Below are 17,494 nucleotides of genomic sequence, written 5' to 3'. Positions count from 1 at the left end.
CCGGCAGACCAGGCATATAGAGGAACATACAAAAGCAGCAAGCAGGCTGTGTGTCTGTGAAGGTGTGTCCTAGAAACACGGTTCATTTTGTAGATTCATGGTTACATTTACTTTTTGTTGTTTTAAAAGTCCTGAATTGAGAAAATAACTTCACAAAAACTGTGATTATCTATGAAATAAACCCACAGGAAATATTCAAAGTAAAAGCTTCAGAGTGAAGATGAGTAAAGTTTAGAGCAAGAATAAAAAGAACAAAATGATCAGTGGAAGAATTAAAGGAAGAGACTGTCACCAGCAGAAAAAGTTTAGAGCAAGAATAAAAAGAACAAAATGATCAGTGGAAGAATTAAAGGAAGAGACTGTCACCAGCAGAAAAATGCCTGCATTGTCCTTAAAACGTCAAAAAGACCTGTGTTTAGATTTTCACTCTGCGCAGCCTTTTGTAGTCGTGCAAATAATGACGTTAAAAACCTCTAACAAACCTTTCAGGATCGGGTGGAGACCGCAGTTTGAACCTTGGCTTCAAACAGCTGTCAACAGCGGCTTCTTTTAATTCTGCCTTTAGTCTGAAGACAAGTTCAGACAACGACTGGCACGGTGTGAAAGCCAGCGCTAATAAATCAACTAAAGCTTTTGTTCCACACAGAGAGTTTATCTAAATGATGAGAAATCACCATCCTGACAAAACACATGCAAACATCTGCCATCCATAGCAGAGGGCTTTGGCTGATCTTAGTATTTATGTGTTAAACATGTCAACCAGCCAGAAGTCAAGTCATGGAAAAACGCATTTCCCACTGCTGATGACAAAAGATAGAAAAGTCATCACTGACACTATGATGCTCGAGACTTTTTTAAGAAAATACTTTTTCTTGTCTAAAAATAAAATGTTTCCACGTTGGATGTGTTACATCAGAAGGCGGCAGTAACGATATTATTGTTGATTTTATTTTCGTGGCCTCAAAGATGATTTTTTTGTTCATATACACAAAATTAATACTGTCCTCTTTTCTTCTTCTTTTGGCTGCTCATGTAGGGGTCGCTACAGGGCCCCGTGTCTCGATCTCACCCTGTCGCCAGCATCTTCCTCTGCCACAGCAGTCCTCTGCATGTCCTCCCTCACTGCATCCATGAACCTTCTCTGTGTCAGTAAACCCACTGTCTTTCCCCAGTTGTTGTTAAACAAGGCCTTGATCAATCCAATATGGAAATCTCATTCTTGATGATCAGCATATTCAGTTTCACAAAGATGTTGTCATGGTCCTGGGCCATGTTGGCCCAGTGTTCTTAGTTTTCTTGTATGTTTGTATTTTGTTCCTTATTTAGGCCATGTTTTCTGAGTTGCCCTGTTGTGTTGTTCCCTAAGTGTTTTCCCTTCATGGCTTTTACCCCCTGTGTGCCCCTCTGTGTATCTGTGAGCCCTCGTCTCTCCTTTTGTTTTATTCCATGTTTCCCCTGCCCATTATGTCCAAGTTCTCCCCGTGCTCTCTCTCCCCCCCCCTGTGTGCCCTGTGTATTTATGAGCCCTCGTCTCCCTTTGTGGTTGTTTCATGTTTTCCCAGCCCGTTATGTCTGTGTTTTTCCCCGTGCTCTCTCTCCTCCTGTCTGAACCTCTGTGCACTTCCTGTTTACTTTGTGACTCTCACGCCCGTACATGTCATGTTCAGTTCACCCCGCCCTGTCTCGTTATGATTATCAGTGTCACCTGTGTTCCCCGTGTGTTCCCACTTTCCTCGTTTACCCTCTGTGTATTTCTGTCTGCGTCTCCCTCTGTTCGGCGTGACGTCGTCCCTCATGCTGTGTGTGGAGCTCCCTGTGTGTTCTTAGTTTATGGTTTCCCAGTTTAGTCTAGTTTGTATGTTTGTTCTCCCAGCAAATAAAGCTGTGTTTTGAGTTCACCTCCCCGAGTCTGAGTCCTGCATTTTGGGTCCAACTCCTGCCTGCCGCACAGCGATTCCTGACAGTACGACGTCACCACAACATGGACCCAGCGGATTCATCCCGGGAACATGACCTCTCCCGCGTCCACCGCCTGATCGAGCGGGTTTCCCTCACTAAGGACGCTAAGACCATGGCAGTTGGGATTAACGCTATAGAAGCGATCCTGGAGGGGAATCCTCATTTGCGCACACTAAAGGGATTTATGGGCTTCATGGACCAGCTGCATGAAGCCCAGGAGGTGCTACAGGCTCGGGAGCTTGCAGCCTTTGTCCGCGCCCAGTATTCTTCGCCGAAGCCGCCGCATCGGCATCGGCCGCAACACAAGGAGCTCTCCGCGGAGTCGGCCGCCGTACAGCAGCAATTGCAACAGGGGAAAGGCGTTTCTGCACCGCGGCCACAGAGCTCCACTTCTTGCCGCTCAGGGCTTAATTCACCTGCCTCCTGCTTGGCGGCGATGTGGTCGCAGGACGAGGACGTCTTTTCTCCATCGTCACCAGTTTCTCCTGTCGCCTCAGCCCCTGCCGCCAGGAGGAAGCGGCGCCACCGCCGTCATTCCTCACTACAACCGGAGCCCAATCACTCGTCAGAACAGCAGGCAATGGTGAGTGATGTTGACTGTACCCCTATTGCTTGTACCCCTATTGCTTCACCTGCAAATAGTAATGGGAACTGTTTTCTTCTCACGGCTAAGAGTAGTGAGGTGAAGGCGGTTTGTTCCATGGACATTCACCCCGGCCCCGTAGAAAGAAAAGACTCCCTGACTAATTATGTTGATGCTTTTTCCGCTGAAGAATCAGAATGCATGGGCAAAACTCTGATTGTGCACCCTCTGTTGGAGCCTGCTAAGAACTCTTCTGTCGATACAGAGTTAACCCCGGACAGTTTGAATTCAGTTTTGACATGTACTGCTGAATCTATGAATGACGCTGTGGGTTCGCAACCCAAGAGTGGGGAGGGGGACTTAACGGGCTGTTTCTGCCCTGTTCTCTTAGAGCAGAGAAGCCTAAGCAGAACTGTTTCTTCTGAACTCGTTCAGCTAGTTAAACCGAGCCCTAGAGGCTCAGGGGAGCCTATACCACCCCCTGCATCACGCTCACTACAAACACCTCCTCAACCGTTAGCCCATTCAGCAGCCCAGCTCGCTGTTCAGCTGCCCTCAGCTCAGTCAGCTGCCCAGTTAGCTACTCCGTTACCTGCAGCTCAATCATCTGCTCCTTCACTAGTTTCATTCTCACCACAACGGTCACTTCAGTCTTTCTCAACCCAGTCTCCTGCTGAGCAGCCAACTTTTCTCACTCGTATTAAGCAGGAAAACATGCTCAACAGAACTGTTTTCGTCCCTCGAAAGCTGGCCCGATTAGAGACATTTACTACCTCCAGGGCCTCCCCAGAGTCCGAGTTTCAACCCGCAGTTGACTCTGGACCCCTGGGGGCTAAGGAGTCAGCCGAGGACTGCACCCAACTGTTGCCTCCTGAGCCTAACCTATGTGTTGCTCAGCCCCAGTCAGCATCAACGCTGCCAGAGGCCCGTGCGCCTGCTGGTCCTGCTCTGTCCCTGCCAGAGGCCCGTGCGCCTGCTGGTCCTGCTCTGTCCCTGCCAGAGGTCCCCGGGCCTGCTGGTTCTGTTCCGTGTTTTCCAGAGGTCCCCGGGCCTGCTGGTTCTGAAACTGTTTTTGCTGGGGGGCCCGAGGAGCCCGTCCAGCCTTCTGCTTCGTCAGCTGGGGGGCCCGAGGAGCCCGTCCAGCACCAAGCCACGTCAGCTGGAGGGCCCGAGGAGCCCGTCCAGCACCATGCCACGTCAGCTGGAGGGCCCGAGGAGCCCGTCCAGCACCATGCCACGTCTGCTGGAGGGCCCGAGGAGCCCATTCAGCTTCCTTCCACATCAGCTGTACAGGCTGGGAAGCAGCCTGCTAGGAATGGCGTGAGCTTTCTCTCCGCCTCGGACTGCTTTCTGCTTCAGCCGTCTCTTCCGGCTGGAGGGCCCGAGGAGCCCATCCGGCCTCAAGCCACGTCCGCTGGAGGGTCCGAGGGGCCCGTTCAGCCTCCTGTCTCCGCTGGGGGGTCCGAGGGGCCCGTTCAGCCTCCTGTCTCCGCTGGAGGGTCCGAGGGGCCTGTCCAGCCTCACGCCTCGTCAGCTGGAGGGTCCGAGGGGCCCGTTCAGCCGCCACCTGCGACCGCCTCGTCGTCGCCTGGTCCGGCTGCATCCGCCTGTGCTTCTGCTACGCCTGGTCCGGTCTCAGCCTCTGCTTCTGGTCCAGCTTTGGCTTCTGCTTCTGCTCCGCCTGGCCCAGCTTCGGCTTCAGCCTCTGCAGCTCCGCCTGGTCCAGCCTCAGCCTCTGCAGCTCCGCCTGGTCCAGCCTCAGCCTCTGCAACCTCGTCTGGTCCGGCCCCCGCATCGCCACCGTCTGGTCCTGCCTCGTCTGGTCCTGCCTCGTCTGGTCCTGTGCCCACCAGGCCATGGCCAGCATGCCTGAGACTGGAGGGCCGCCGCTGCCTTCCGCGCGGTCGGCCTCCGGGCCAACTCTGTCACCTGTGCCACCCGCCTGGTCGGCCCCCCGACCGTGTGGCCCGTGAACTCTTGTGCCTGTGGGCTCTGGGTCGGCCCCCTGAACCTTATTTGGACTATAGTCATGTGCTCCTGTGTTTTCTGTTGTTTGTTTTTGTTTCCCGTTCTGGTCCCTCCGTCCTGGTCCCCAGCCTCCCGCCCTGGGTGGGTTGTTTTCTGTTTTTGTTTTTTCGGGTTTGGGCTGTCGGGAGCCAGCCCTTGAGGGGGGGTACTGTCATGGTCCTGGGCCATGTTGGCCCAGTGTTCTTAGTTTTCTTGTATGTTTGTATTTTGTTCCTTATTTAGGCCATGTTTTCTGAGTTGCCCTGTTGTGTTGTTCCCTAAGTGTTTTCCCTTCATGGCTTTTACCCCCTGTGTGCCCCTCTGTGTATCTGTGAGCCCTCGTCTCTCCTTATGTTTTATTCCATGTTTCCCCTGCCCATTATGTCCAAGTTCTCCCCGTGCTCTCTCTCCCCCCCCCTGTGTGCCCTGTGTATTTATGAGCCCTCGTCTCCCTTTGTGGTTGTTTCATGTTTCCCCAGCCCGTTATGTCTGTGTTTTTCCCCGTGCTCTCTCTCCTCCTGTCTGAACCTCTGTGCACTTCCTGTTTACTTTGTGACTCTCACGCCCGTACATGTCATGTTCAGTTCACCCCGCCCTGTCTCGTTATGATTATCAGTGTCACCTGTGTTCCCCGTGTGTTCCCACTTTCCTCGTTTACCCTCTGTGTATTTCTGTCTGCGTCTCCCTCTGTTCGGCGTGACGTCGTCCCTCATGCTGTGTGTGGATCTCCCTGTGTGTTCTTAGTTTATGGTTTCCCAGTTTAGTCTAGTTTGTATGTTTGTTCTCCCAGCAAATAAAGCTGTGTTTTGAGTTCACCTCCCCAAGTCTGAGTCCTGCATTTTGGGTCCAACTCCTGCCTGCCGCACAGCGATTCCTGACAGATGTTCCAGCAAAATCGCTTCCTGATGCGTTTCTGCCTCCACATTAATCTTGCTCACGACCAGCTCTAAGCTCACATGCTTGGCTTCATCATCAACGGAGTTTGTTTATATGGTTTGGATTAAATCAAACCAGTGGAAACAGTCCTTGCTGTATATTGCAAGGATACAGTGCAGACACGGCTCATTAATGCTGAGTAACTAACTAATAAAATCCAAATCTGAGGCACAGACATCCTGGAGGGTCTCTATTAGTAAAATAACCTTATAACAAACTATAATATTAAAAAAAAAGACTAAAAAGAGCAGAAAGGGAAATTATTACATAAAATTTATTCAAAGCCCAATCCACACTTTAAACCTAAATGTAATTTAAGCACACGAGTCATTAAAATACTCACCTGCTGCACAAATGCCACAAAGGGAGAAGCTGTCACCAAAGATCAAAACCTTTCTTGTAGCAGGCTGTAAACATCTTTATTTCTCCTCTAATGTTGGACATTTTAATATGGGAGTCGATGGGCACTGACTCGCTTTTGGCAGCAGCCTTAAGTGGACATTCAAGGAAGTGCAGTTTTTTAAGTGTCTATTTTAAAAAGTTTTTTAAAAGATGATGACGAAATAAAAAAGTGCACCTTCAGTAGATTCTCTCAAATCTAAATCTGACAAAATCCTAAAACGTCAACAATGAAAATCACAGAACTCGAGCTGAACACCAAATCTGGTTTTGCATAATAACCATCAGTACATTGATCCCTTAATGCAAACACACAGAGGCACTAATATACATACAATACAGATCACACGGAGCGTTCCAAGTTCATACATTAATATTTGAATCCATATGATGGAATCACATGAACCATCTGTGTGGATAAATGCATTGTCGTGTGTTTGATAGCGATGATTTTCTTTGCAGACGTCACTTTGTTGCCCACCCCTCCATCTGCTCCAGACCTGGAATATAATCCAGATTAATGCATTCGAACCCCCGCGACTCACACATCTACACACACTCATTATGTTCTGGAAACACACACAGACACATGCACAGTTGCATCTGAGAGAGCACATTGAGTCCTACTGTATTTCCAAAGCTCTCACACACACAGACACACACGGATGCTGGTGTTGCTGCACGATGGTGATATCTGGGTCAGTGCTGGGGTAATATTTTGTTTTTATCACATCCGTTGTTTGTGTGACCCAATGGCCATCATCACATCAAACCACAGCGAGCGAGGAGTGATTTTTCTCTGTTAGGCGATGTGTGAGGGAACGGATTAAATCATCAGGGATCAGAGATGAAATGAGGAGTGCCTTTGTCTCTTTGGCTATGTGTGTGTGTGTGTGTGTGTGTGTGTGTGTGTGTGTGTGCGCCTGACCTCCGAAGCCTGGTCTCATGGCGAAGTCGTGCTCTTCAATCCTCAGCAGTTGTTCACTTTTTATTAGTAAAGTTTTGGTGCTGTCCTGCCTCTTCAGCTTGTAGTCAATACGTCTGCAGAGAGAACACACACAGAGACGTAAACACACACACACACATAGACACACATCATGTTAAGTGATTAGTTATGTCCTTGAATTAATTGCACATTTTGATTAGAAAAAAAAATGCAATTTGTAGTTTTCTTCCTACTCTTTGTTCTTCCCATCATGCAGTTCTCTCTAGCCCTGCTAAAACCAAAACCTTAATCAAAGGCATGTCTGGGCTTCATGAAAAAATAACACACGTGCACACACACACACATGTTCGCAAATATTCCCCATCTAACTAAAACACAAAGCATTTTATTATGTTCCAAAACAACCTCGATGCTACTGCAGGCCTGATAAACACAGCTGCTGAGAGTCAACAGTCAAACACAGATAATGAGCATTTTCAGCTGCATGGACCATTAGAGGTGGCTTCTTGGCCTTCACGGAGAAGTCAGGACTAATCCTCCATACAATTATAACACACATTATAATATAAAAGGCTTAAAATGTTTACAGTACATGGCAAAAACAACAGGGCTCAGTTTAGTATCCAAAGTGAGGTTTATCATTTCAATTTTGTTTTTAATGTTCTAAAGTCTTTTTATTATTAGTTTCAGTATTATTTGAATTCATTTGTTATTATTATAATATTAGAATCAGATTCAGAAAGATTTTATTTATCCCCAAGGGGCAATTAACATAAAACAGAGCAGCATAACGTTGACGATAAGGACAATAAGAACAGGCAATGAGAGTGAGATAATAAATACACAGAATATACAGTTTTAAAATTAAAGTGACTGAAAGGTGAATAAAGTGTCGGTAGTATAAAAAGAGTGTAGAGTAGTTTAGAATTTAAACTACAACATATATAATACTAAACTACATATATCATAATATGAATAGCATTATGGTAAAAAAAATCTAATAACACATAAAATAATATATAAAAATTGAAAACACTCACAGTTTGTTTTGTCTGGACACACCTTAGGCTACTTTCGAATCACCATTTAAGCCATCAAGCATGGATCCGGACTGTGATAATCAAATTAAAATTTACAATAAAAACCTATTGTTTATCATGCTAAGACAGCAAGGACAAACAAAACTTCTACAGCTGCTACATCAACACTAATACTCATATAATTGAGCCCGGTCCAGTAAGCGATCGTTACTTCCACCTGCAGAAATGTGTATTTATCAGTGTGGTTCAGTTGTTCGAGGACAGCAGGATGAGGGGAGACCAGGGCCCTGTGCTTCGTACGTCGCTTACTACATCCAAGATCAAATGAAACATCCAAGACCAAACCATCACGCTAACCGTGAGCGCGCTAATCCGGTTCCCCGAACACACCTGTTGCTGACAAATTAAACTCGTAAGTAATTTAATAATAACAATAATAATGGAGTGGATTGATATAGCGCTTTTCAAGGCACCCAAAGCGCTTTACAATGCCACTATTCAGTCACTCTCACATTCACACACTGGTGGAGGCAGCTACAGTTGTAGCCACAGCTGCCCTGGGGCAGACTGACAGAAGCCAGGCTGCCATATCGCGCCATCGGCCCCTCTGGCCAACACCAGTAGGCGGTAGGGTAGATTTATTATATTACACTATATTATCCAATATTATATTACATTATATTATAATATGTTATATTTTATCCTCTTTCACATTAGAGCCACGACAGGACCCACTAGAACATGGGAACAGGTAAAAGTGAAATATAAGAATATCCTACAGAATGGTAATATTTATCACTTATATTGCTTTTAGTCTCTTGGAAAGAGACCCTGGAATAATCTGTTTGTTTGTTCATAACAGCAACCAAGAAAAGGGCAGAGGAAAAAAAGACAGGTGGTGGTCCTGCACCCCCTCGTCAACAAGTTGGTTAAGTAAATAATACCCTCACGGGAAAATCGATATCTCTCTATGAGCACACTGTCACGCTGAGCTAAAGGATCTTGTCTGTCCCGCAATATACGCTGAATTCTGAGGACTCTCCTTATCAATCTTGCACCTTCCGCAATGGGTGGCTCGCGTATACGGACAGGACATGGCTGCGACAGACTTCCCAAATCCACCTTCGCTTTTATAGCCGTGGTCTCTCATCTTGATTACACGAAGTAATTTACAATTGCTACTCTGAAATATGAATTAAATCTGTAATAATCACATACATGTAATAGAATGTTAATAGTACATTTCCCTTTTTTAGGAAATGACCTGTATGTATCTGTGTGAAATCAATAAATGGATCAGGTGCTGCATTGTCTTTAGTTACATTGATGTTATTTATTTATGGTGAAACAGTGGTGGAATATCGCTGTTGCTTTCGTATGAATGACGCGGGCATACCTGCGTGGCCGCGATCTAATCCTGTTTACATAAAGTAAACCTGCTCCCCAGCAGGTTTACGCTTACGGCTCTGTTGCTATGACAGCAAGTCCCGGATGGGCTTCGGGGAACCGAACGATCCAGGATCACGCGAAATCGTCAACAATCTCATCCAGCTAACTCACTTAGCGCGGTACGAAGAACAGGCCCCTGAGCAGAACAGCTGTGACACCGGAACTGTTTCAACCAAGCTGTACACAGTTTCATTTCTACTGTAAGAACGGACCTTTTATTTACATGGCTGCCTGAGGGGATTGACTCACTTTGAGGAACTGACTCTCAGGCTGCTGCTTGGTCTTTGTCAAAGTTTTATATTAAATCTCATGCGATGCAACAAAGAGGATGTTGGGAAAATTCAATCTACAGTGTTAAATGGATACATTTTGTATGTGTGCTCTGTGTGTGCTTTCCTACCCTTTCATCTCCCCCAGATGTGGATTAGTTCAGAGCAGCTGGGTTGCAAAGTGGTTTGCAGATTGAAAGACACGGGGCAGATACGGGCAGGCTTAAGCAGCTTAAACAACACAATCTACGTGAGAATTTGATGCATAGCCTTGCATAGCTTTGAGATCAGAGTGACATTGGCCTGGACTGCAGGTGGGTTTGACTTTGTGGCCTGCCTGAACTAATGCTCAATTTGGTAAGGCTTAATAACCCCAGGCACAGAGCACAGAGGCACATGTGACACCATGCAATACTGCAACGCAATGGAAAATTTCTACAAAAGAGAAACAAGATGACGTCATTTGAACACACAAACTAATCAAACGAACGAAAAAAGAAACAACCACAATGCTAAACAAATCAGCTAAACCAGACCACAACATAGGAACCCACAAACAACCCAAAGGACCACAGAGAGACACACAAGACAAAGGACACGAATCTACCACAAGGAGAAAATAATGTTTACATGTAAGCATACAAACAATCCAAAACAGATGTGCTTAAAAGAGACACGCAAAGTACCACACAATTAGATAAACGCCTTCAAATATTTACGAAACAAACAAACAAACAAAACATAAGCACACGCGTAGAAAGCTTATGAAGCCTAAAGTCTAAATCTAATCAAACTGTAGATAATATATAATAAGATTTTCTTGTTTTATGCAACTTATGACCTTCATCATGAGGTTGTTGTGAGGCTTTGTTGATATCAGGGGACTTCCAAAGCTTCTGGATTTATCGTGTGGATTTTGGATGGAGGGGACTCTGATGCTGAGACAGATGCTGTCTGTGATATGTGGCTGAAATGTTTACAGAGCTTTTAACCAGATTTTTGAGAAAGCAGTGAACAATGAGTCTTCACACACAACCTTGTAGGAACTCTGCAAGGTTCTTATGTAGCAGCTTGTCAATGGTGTCGAGTGTTTTTGGTTGAAACTGTCTGCAAATGACAAAGAACAAAGTCATAGTGCAGGCGATAGTGTTATGCAGGACCCACATTCAAACAGGGAGCCCCAGAGAGACGACATTTAGGATGCATAAAGTGTAATTATAGCGCAAGCATAACTGACTTTCAGTTGTAATACATGCAGAATTGCATGCGTGTGTGTGTGGACGTGGTAATCACATGCACAGATGTGCGGTGCAAAGGTGAACATGCAGCGGTAAAAGCGATGGAAGCTGTTTGAGATCTTCTCCGCTTGTGGATGAAAAGCCTCTTTAAAAATCACACACCTCGACACACATCAAGGAGAACACACATGGACACGCAGACACACAAACACATATTCATTCCTCTGTTATTGTGAGGTTAAAAAAAATAATTTCAGCCAAATCCTATTTCTATAATCCTTTAAATTAACCTTGACTAACACTCCAAAATCCAGCCAGAACAAACCTAATGTAGCGCTAATCTCAAGCCTGAAGCTAATTTAATCAACTAACAATCAACCCTGGATGTTTTTAAAAAAATGTTGCTCAAATGAAATAAAGAGTTCTCGTTTTAGACATAAAACTCTAAAGTCCTGACATCTTAGAGGCTGGAGGAGGAAATGCATTCAGATACTGAAAATTCTGACTCACACAAATTTTTCTCCCCTAAAAGTTCCTTTTGTTTTTTTGTAAAACTACACAATTCAGTATTCGTTAATGGCCTTTGAAAGTACAGGTCTTGTGCTCAAATCACTTAATTTTTTTTATTTTTTTTGAAATTTGGTTGGATAAAACCTCCATTGTGAAGTTGCCACAGTGGGTGTCCCTGTGGTTTAGCAGGCGGAGCAGGTTAGAGGATTTTAGCAGGACTGTGATTTGATTCCTCCCTCTCCTGGTTCGCATGTCCTTGGGGATGATACTAAATCCAAAGGTCACCGATGTGTGTGACTGAAAAAGTGACAAAAGCAGTCCATTTTACTTTTGTGATTAAAAAAAATGAACTATTTGCTGATATTTTGTTTTTAAAAACCAACATTCACAGTCTGATTCAGCTGATTTGGAGCATTATCCCCTCGACAGGTCACAGCGCAACCACAGAAAGACATTCATCTTCTTTGTTCTTTTACCGCTCTCTTTGACAGATGGTATCTCACCCTACCAGTATCAGCTCCCTCCTCTGCACATGTCGCAACCATGTCAGCCTCACTTCTCTAACTTTGTCTCCAAACCTGAGCTCAGCCTCTGATCTGCTTCTGGAGAAAAACTCTACCTTAATCAGCTAAAGTTGAAAATGCTGGTACAAACGCATTCATGAGTATTAATAATGAGCATGAATGAAAGTGATAAATAATAATTTCCTTTTTAATAATTGAAAAAAAAAACCCTTCTCGTTATGCTTACGCCTTAATAAAAATAACCTTTCCAGTACAGGGATTGTACTTTTCATAGATGCGCACAGTGGTTTTACTACATTTAGTTAAATATATACAGTTACAGTTGTGCCTGTTCTTATCATACAAGGAGGTTAGCATATTGATAAATGATGCATAAGAGCGCAAAGCCTGAGGCCCTCACCCATTTAGACACACCCAAAACACCTCAGCTAGGAGGCTTCCAGGAGGCATCTTAATCAGATGTGGAGCCACCTCAGCTGAAGCCTTTCCAGTTTAAAGAAGCTCTGTGGATTGGGCAGCAGTTGAAGGCGGGGGCTTTAGTGGTGCAATTCCTAGCTACTTAAACTGGCTTTAGGGACACTGTATGTAATCTTAAAAATGCACCAACTGTGTTTCAGTTTTTTCAGGAGCTTTCAACAACACACAATGCTCCTACTTGTCTTAAAGTCTTTCTTCTTCTGCTCCTTTTAGACGTCGCCACAGCGGCGTCTCATCTCCTCCTTCACTACAACCTTAAACCTTCTCTCTGGTCTTCTTCTTCCTAGCTGAACTATTTTGAACATTTCCAGTATATCCATCCTTCTGCACATCTAAACCCATCTCAGTCTTGCTGTTATGCTCAAAAGAATAATGTTGAGACTAACACCAGAGTTTGTAGAAAAATGTGTTTTATTTTATAAGTTTTTAATAAATAAAGTATTTAATAACCTCAGCTCAAAATGACAGCCCAGAGATCATGAAGGCATTGCTCAAACTCAGGCATGCTGTTTTCCACACCTTGTCAGGTTTAAGTGTCGCCAGTTAAGGCAACACCTAGACTCTTGGAATGCTGCTGGGGTTTGCAGAGGGCTGTAACACTCAACCTGAGCCATCCCTTTGATTTACTCCTCTTAATTTTGTCCCTTCTGGTCACTCCCAGTGAAAGCTTAACACCCCCGGGTCGTCCCCTGTAACTCATACAAAGCTGTTCAAGTTGAGTCCAAGAATGAAATATTTTGCCTGAAATGAGCAAAATAGTTTAAGCAGAAGCTGTGAGCTACTGCTGGAAACATTTGGTCCTCACAAAGATAGATGAACACACAAAAGCACAGGTCAGTGCGACAGATGAGGGCAGGCTGCCTGCTGTCAGCAGCAGGATTCACCCACAACTGCCGCTGTAATACTCCACTGAACACACACACACACACACACACACACACACACACACACACACACACACACACACACACACACACACACACACACACACACACACACACAACTAATCAAATCTAATTTAGGGATTTTATCTTCTCCGTTTAAAGGAAACGCTGTTGGAAACTGGCTTATTTGCTGCATTACTGGAAAGTGTTCAATGCAGTTCTGTGCTACATTTACAAACCTTCATTTACGCCTTCTTTACATTTATTGTAATATATATTCAACACATATGTACGTAAAAGAAAATTTTTAGTGTGACCTCAAACATCAATCACAGGCCGATTTAGTTTTATCGCAGTAATTTCAGCTCTGCTGTGTACTCACTCGGCTGTTTTTGCACTTTAATTTCACAGAGATTACCTGCTGTACAAACAGTGAGGGCTGCGTTATGGTATTATATACATGGATCAAGGTCATATTGTTATCTCACTGTTGCAACACATACATCAGCTCTCAGGTGGTGTAAACGACAAAGGGTCAAACTCAGTCACTGCTTTATTGCATGACTCTTTTTATTGCATTTGCATTTATTTGCTTTATGTGTTTATTTTAAGTGTGTTAAATGGAATAAATGCAGAGTCATTAATATTATTATAACTGTCTGTGCTTGGACATGCTTTGGAAACATTTTTATGCACAAATTGTACTTCAGATTGCAAACTACTGTACATATTGAGTAGATATTTATATTGAATTTGGCTGAGATAAAGAAATCAGAGTGTTAAATGTATGTTAGGTTAGACAGAGTGAAGTCCATTCAGGCAGTTTACATATTTGGTTCTCCTACAGGAATCTGAAGAAGCTTATTAAACAGCGTGAGCTGCTCAGAACAGAAGCTGCATTCACTGATTCTGGAAAACTGGCTGCTACTGGTTTTTTTCCATTCAAAACCTGTTTGAGATGCAAGCTTTCAAAATCTGCAATATGCTAAACCTGCAGTGGTCACTCCTCCGTGGGCTGGTGCTCCTGCAGACAGCAGACTAAGCAAAAAGAGCAGCTTTTCCACTTAACTGTGAAGTGCTGCAGACTTACTTTTTAACTAAAAATAATCCTGCCACGCTGTGAAGGGCAGGGAACCTTGGCGTTACTTTTACACATTATTATTTATTTTAAGCAAATGAAAGGAAATCTACAGAAGTGAAATTTCCTTTGCAGCCGACTCTGTGGTTTTTCTGTAAAACTGGGATGTGAGAGTCAGCAGCCCATATGGGAACCTCTTTGTGACGTGTGCTTCAGAAGTGAATCACAGCTTCCTGACAACCACAGACTTTCCTGTAAGTCTCTGCTCTCCCTAAACTGATGCTGCAGAAACTTCAGCTTCCTGCTCCTCAGTCAGCTCTAGTAACTTTAAATAATTGTGTTGCTGTAACAGTGAAAAGAATTCATAAAGCATCAATAGATCACTCAGCAATGTCATACAAACTCATACAAAGCCACATAAGCTACTTTCAGCTGCTCCCTCATCACAAAAGGCCACCGCAGCAGGCAGTAATATAATAGTTCTGTTCACGCAGACTAAAAGTAATTCATTTTTAGATGTTTATGGTTAGTGTTGTCTCTTAGGAAGACGGCTCCTTGTTCAAATCTGAAAGCCTGCTGAAGCCTTTCTGTGAGGAGGTTGCATGTTCTCCCACAGTGCAGAGATATGCATGCAGTTCTATCATTGACCATAGGGTTGAATGTTTGCCAATCACTGTGTGTTGCCCATGTGACTGACTGGCAATCATCCTGCCTCTCATATTTCATAAGTGATTAATAAAAAGGATCTTAAACCATAAAGCTGGATCTTTATGGTTTAAGTCCAGCAGCAACTGGTTTCCTTTAGGTACCAATAAAACCGTATGGCAGCTCTCCTCAGTCTGACCTTTTCTACCCTGTGCAGGGCCCATATCACATTTTAGCTGTTAGTTCTGCTGTGTATACAACACAACAATAGAAACAGAAACCTCTTCAGCCAGCCAGTTTACATCACCACAGTTTCTGTGATCTGTGATGTTAAAAAAGGCAAAATTTTCAGGCTCAAAAATACAAATTGGAGACATTCACAAAAAAAGAAAAAGCATCTGCACTGATTGGTTGGGCTTATGGTCATGTGGCTTCAGGCCCTCCCTCCATCACTGAGAAAACAGATAGCATCAAATCTTGAACTTAAACTGAACGGCTACGTTTAACGGGCTGTGTTTAGGAGTTTAACCCCTCTATGCACCCTGGAACTAGTGGAAGCTGTGAGAGACACTTTTTACTATTTTATTTGCCTCTTTATTTGTTCTACTGTTCTAGTTTTTCTTCATAATCAGAAGAAACATCTCATGGATTACTTTGCAACACGAATCAAGTAGACAAAGACATTTTTAAGCATAAATAGATCTGAAGCATTGAATTGAACACCAACAGCAGGACGGCACATTCAACACATCTACATTAAAGTCCCAAAAAGCAAAATAAGACACAAACAATAAGTCAGCTCTCATCTCATCTGCACTACTGGCTCAAACTGCCTCAGTAGGAACACACAGATCTAACAGCGAGTCTGTCTCACCCTCCAAACTTGAACTTGCTGTTCTCCCCGAGGAAGACATCCTTGTGTTTCCTGCGGCTTGAACTGCGGCCACCAGTCACCATGGCGACAAAGCTGACTGCTGCCAGAGCCAGGTAGGTGAGTACGTCCACCTTCATTCTTCACAGGTTTCCCTGCCAAAGCAGACACAGCTCTAACATCCCGACCATCTCTCCTCCAGTCCTGCTGACTAACGCTGGTCAAACATCCCACAGCAGCTGGACGTTTCCTCAACCAGAGACCTCCAGGACGTCAGTGAGATTTCCAACCAGGACAAAAACATGAGGAAGTTCCTGAAGTATTCATGTGTCTCTGCAGCGTAGATCTCTGCAGCTCCCAAGTTTCCAGCTGAACATCCCAGCTCGATGATCTCCAGGAATCTTCTGCCTTCCCTCCAAATCATCTACTGCTCTCCTCTCTCTCACTTTCACTCCCTCTCCCTCTCTCTCTCCCCCAGTCTGTTTGTTTCTGCAGTTTTGTGGATCTCTCTATCCCTGATTAAAATCGATATGAATCTATTCCTCGCGGCGATAGAGGAATGACACTAATTCCACCCTAATCCTCTTATCTACAGCCACAGCAATCTTTCACTAACCTACAAACAGCCACACACATGCATACACGCACACTCATCAGTAATCAGGATTTTCTCAGTGGGACAATGACAAAAGAAGCACGAGGTTAGCGCACACCTCCACTTTGTATAGGTGGAGTATTTGTGAGGGAAAATGAAGCACGGGTTTGAAAGCGGCACAAACAACAATAGCTCATCAAGCTCAGCCGCGGTTTAATCTGAGCTAGAGTGGAGGGAAATGTGTCTAATCCCGCTTTACCTACCGTCTTCCTCAGCTTACACCTCTGGAAGACATAATCCTGAACACACAAACGGTGCAGCAACACAGAAATGCACACAAACTGCATTTTTCAATGATGTGTTTTGGGTAATTTAAGCAACTTTTGGGAATTTCCTGCTTTGCATGGGAGTTGTCAAAGTTCAGTGATCTCAACATGACACATATCCTCTTACAGTTTCAGCAGGTCTGAAATACTCAAAAAGTGTGAACTCTAATATCACTAATAATAATGTTAATGTTCACTGCCACAGCAACATGTTTTTAAAGCAGGAAGAGCACAAAATTAATGCTTCACTTCTCACAACATTTGTTCTCCTTTGATTTAATTAGACCGATTATTTTTAATTAACTCGAGCCATTTTGAGGAACTAAACTGTTTCAGTATCAGGCTGTAACCGTCTGTACTACAAAGTGAGATAAATGGGTTAGAGTAAAATTAGAGTTTCTGTCTCATGAAGGCTGCTCTATTTACCTGCCTGGCTAAATCACCATGGTTACACATCCTGGACACATAATCTGGCCAGAGCAGCAGAGTTTAAAAAATGAGCTCAAATCTCAGTGTTTTCACAGATTATTTTATTCACAGTATATTTTAAGTATGAGGCAATATGTTTTATATGTACAAGTTAAGCGGTCCAAACTGTGCATGGCAAGAAAACCTGATCACTGAATAAAATAATTTCACTTTGATCTACAGTCAAACAAAGTGAGGCTATGGGATGGTAACATTTAATATTTAAATGTATCCATGTAACAAACCGACAGCAGACCCAGGTGCACGTTCATGTTTTGCAGCATCTCTTT

The 17,494-nt window shown here is 44.2% G+C and overlaps 1 protein-coding gene across 1 annotated transcript in view; it reads right to left on the bottom strand.

Annotated features, from left to right (window-relative positions):
* Positions 1-16,282, bottom strand: part of LOC146567002 (gamma-aminobutyric acid receptor subunit rho-3-like) — a 34,656-nt gene extending 18,374 nt beyond the window's left edge. The window contains exons 1-2 of the mRNA XM_085286564.1: positions 15,819-16,282; positions 6,813-6,925 (exon numbers count right to left, since the gene is read on the bottom strand). Of these exons, the coding sequence (XP_085142690.1) occupies positions 6,813-6,925; positions 15,819-15,955 (250 nt within the window). The 5' untranslated portion in view covers positions 15,956-16,282. The remainder of the gene's footprint in view (positions 1-6,812; positions 6,926-15,818) is intronic.
* Positions 16,283-17,494: the final 1,212 nt, after the last annotated feature.

This window comes from Mchenga conophoros, linkage group LG9, assembly GCF_057382185.1.
Source record: "Mchenga conophoros isolate Kocher_MC1m ecotype Shallow Benthic linkage group LG9, M_conophoros_male_GT1.1, whole genome shotgun sequence".
In the NCBI taxonomy this organism is placed as follows: domain Eukaryota; kingdom Metazoa; phylum Chordata; class Actinopteri; order Cichliformes; family Cichlidae; genus Mchenga; species Mchenga conophoros.
Note: the sequence above shows the minus strand (reverse complement) of the source record. Positions and strands in the feature narration are given on the sequence as shown.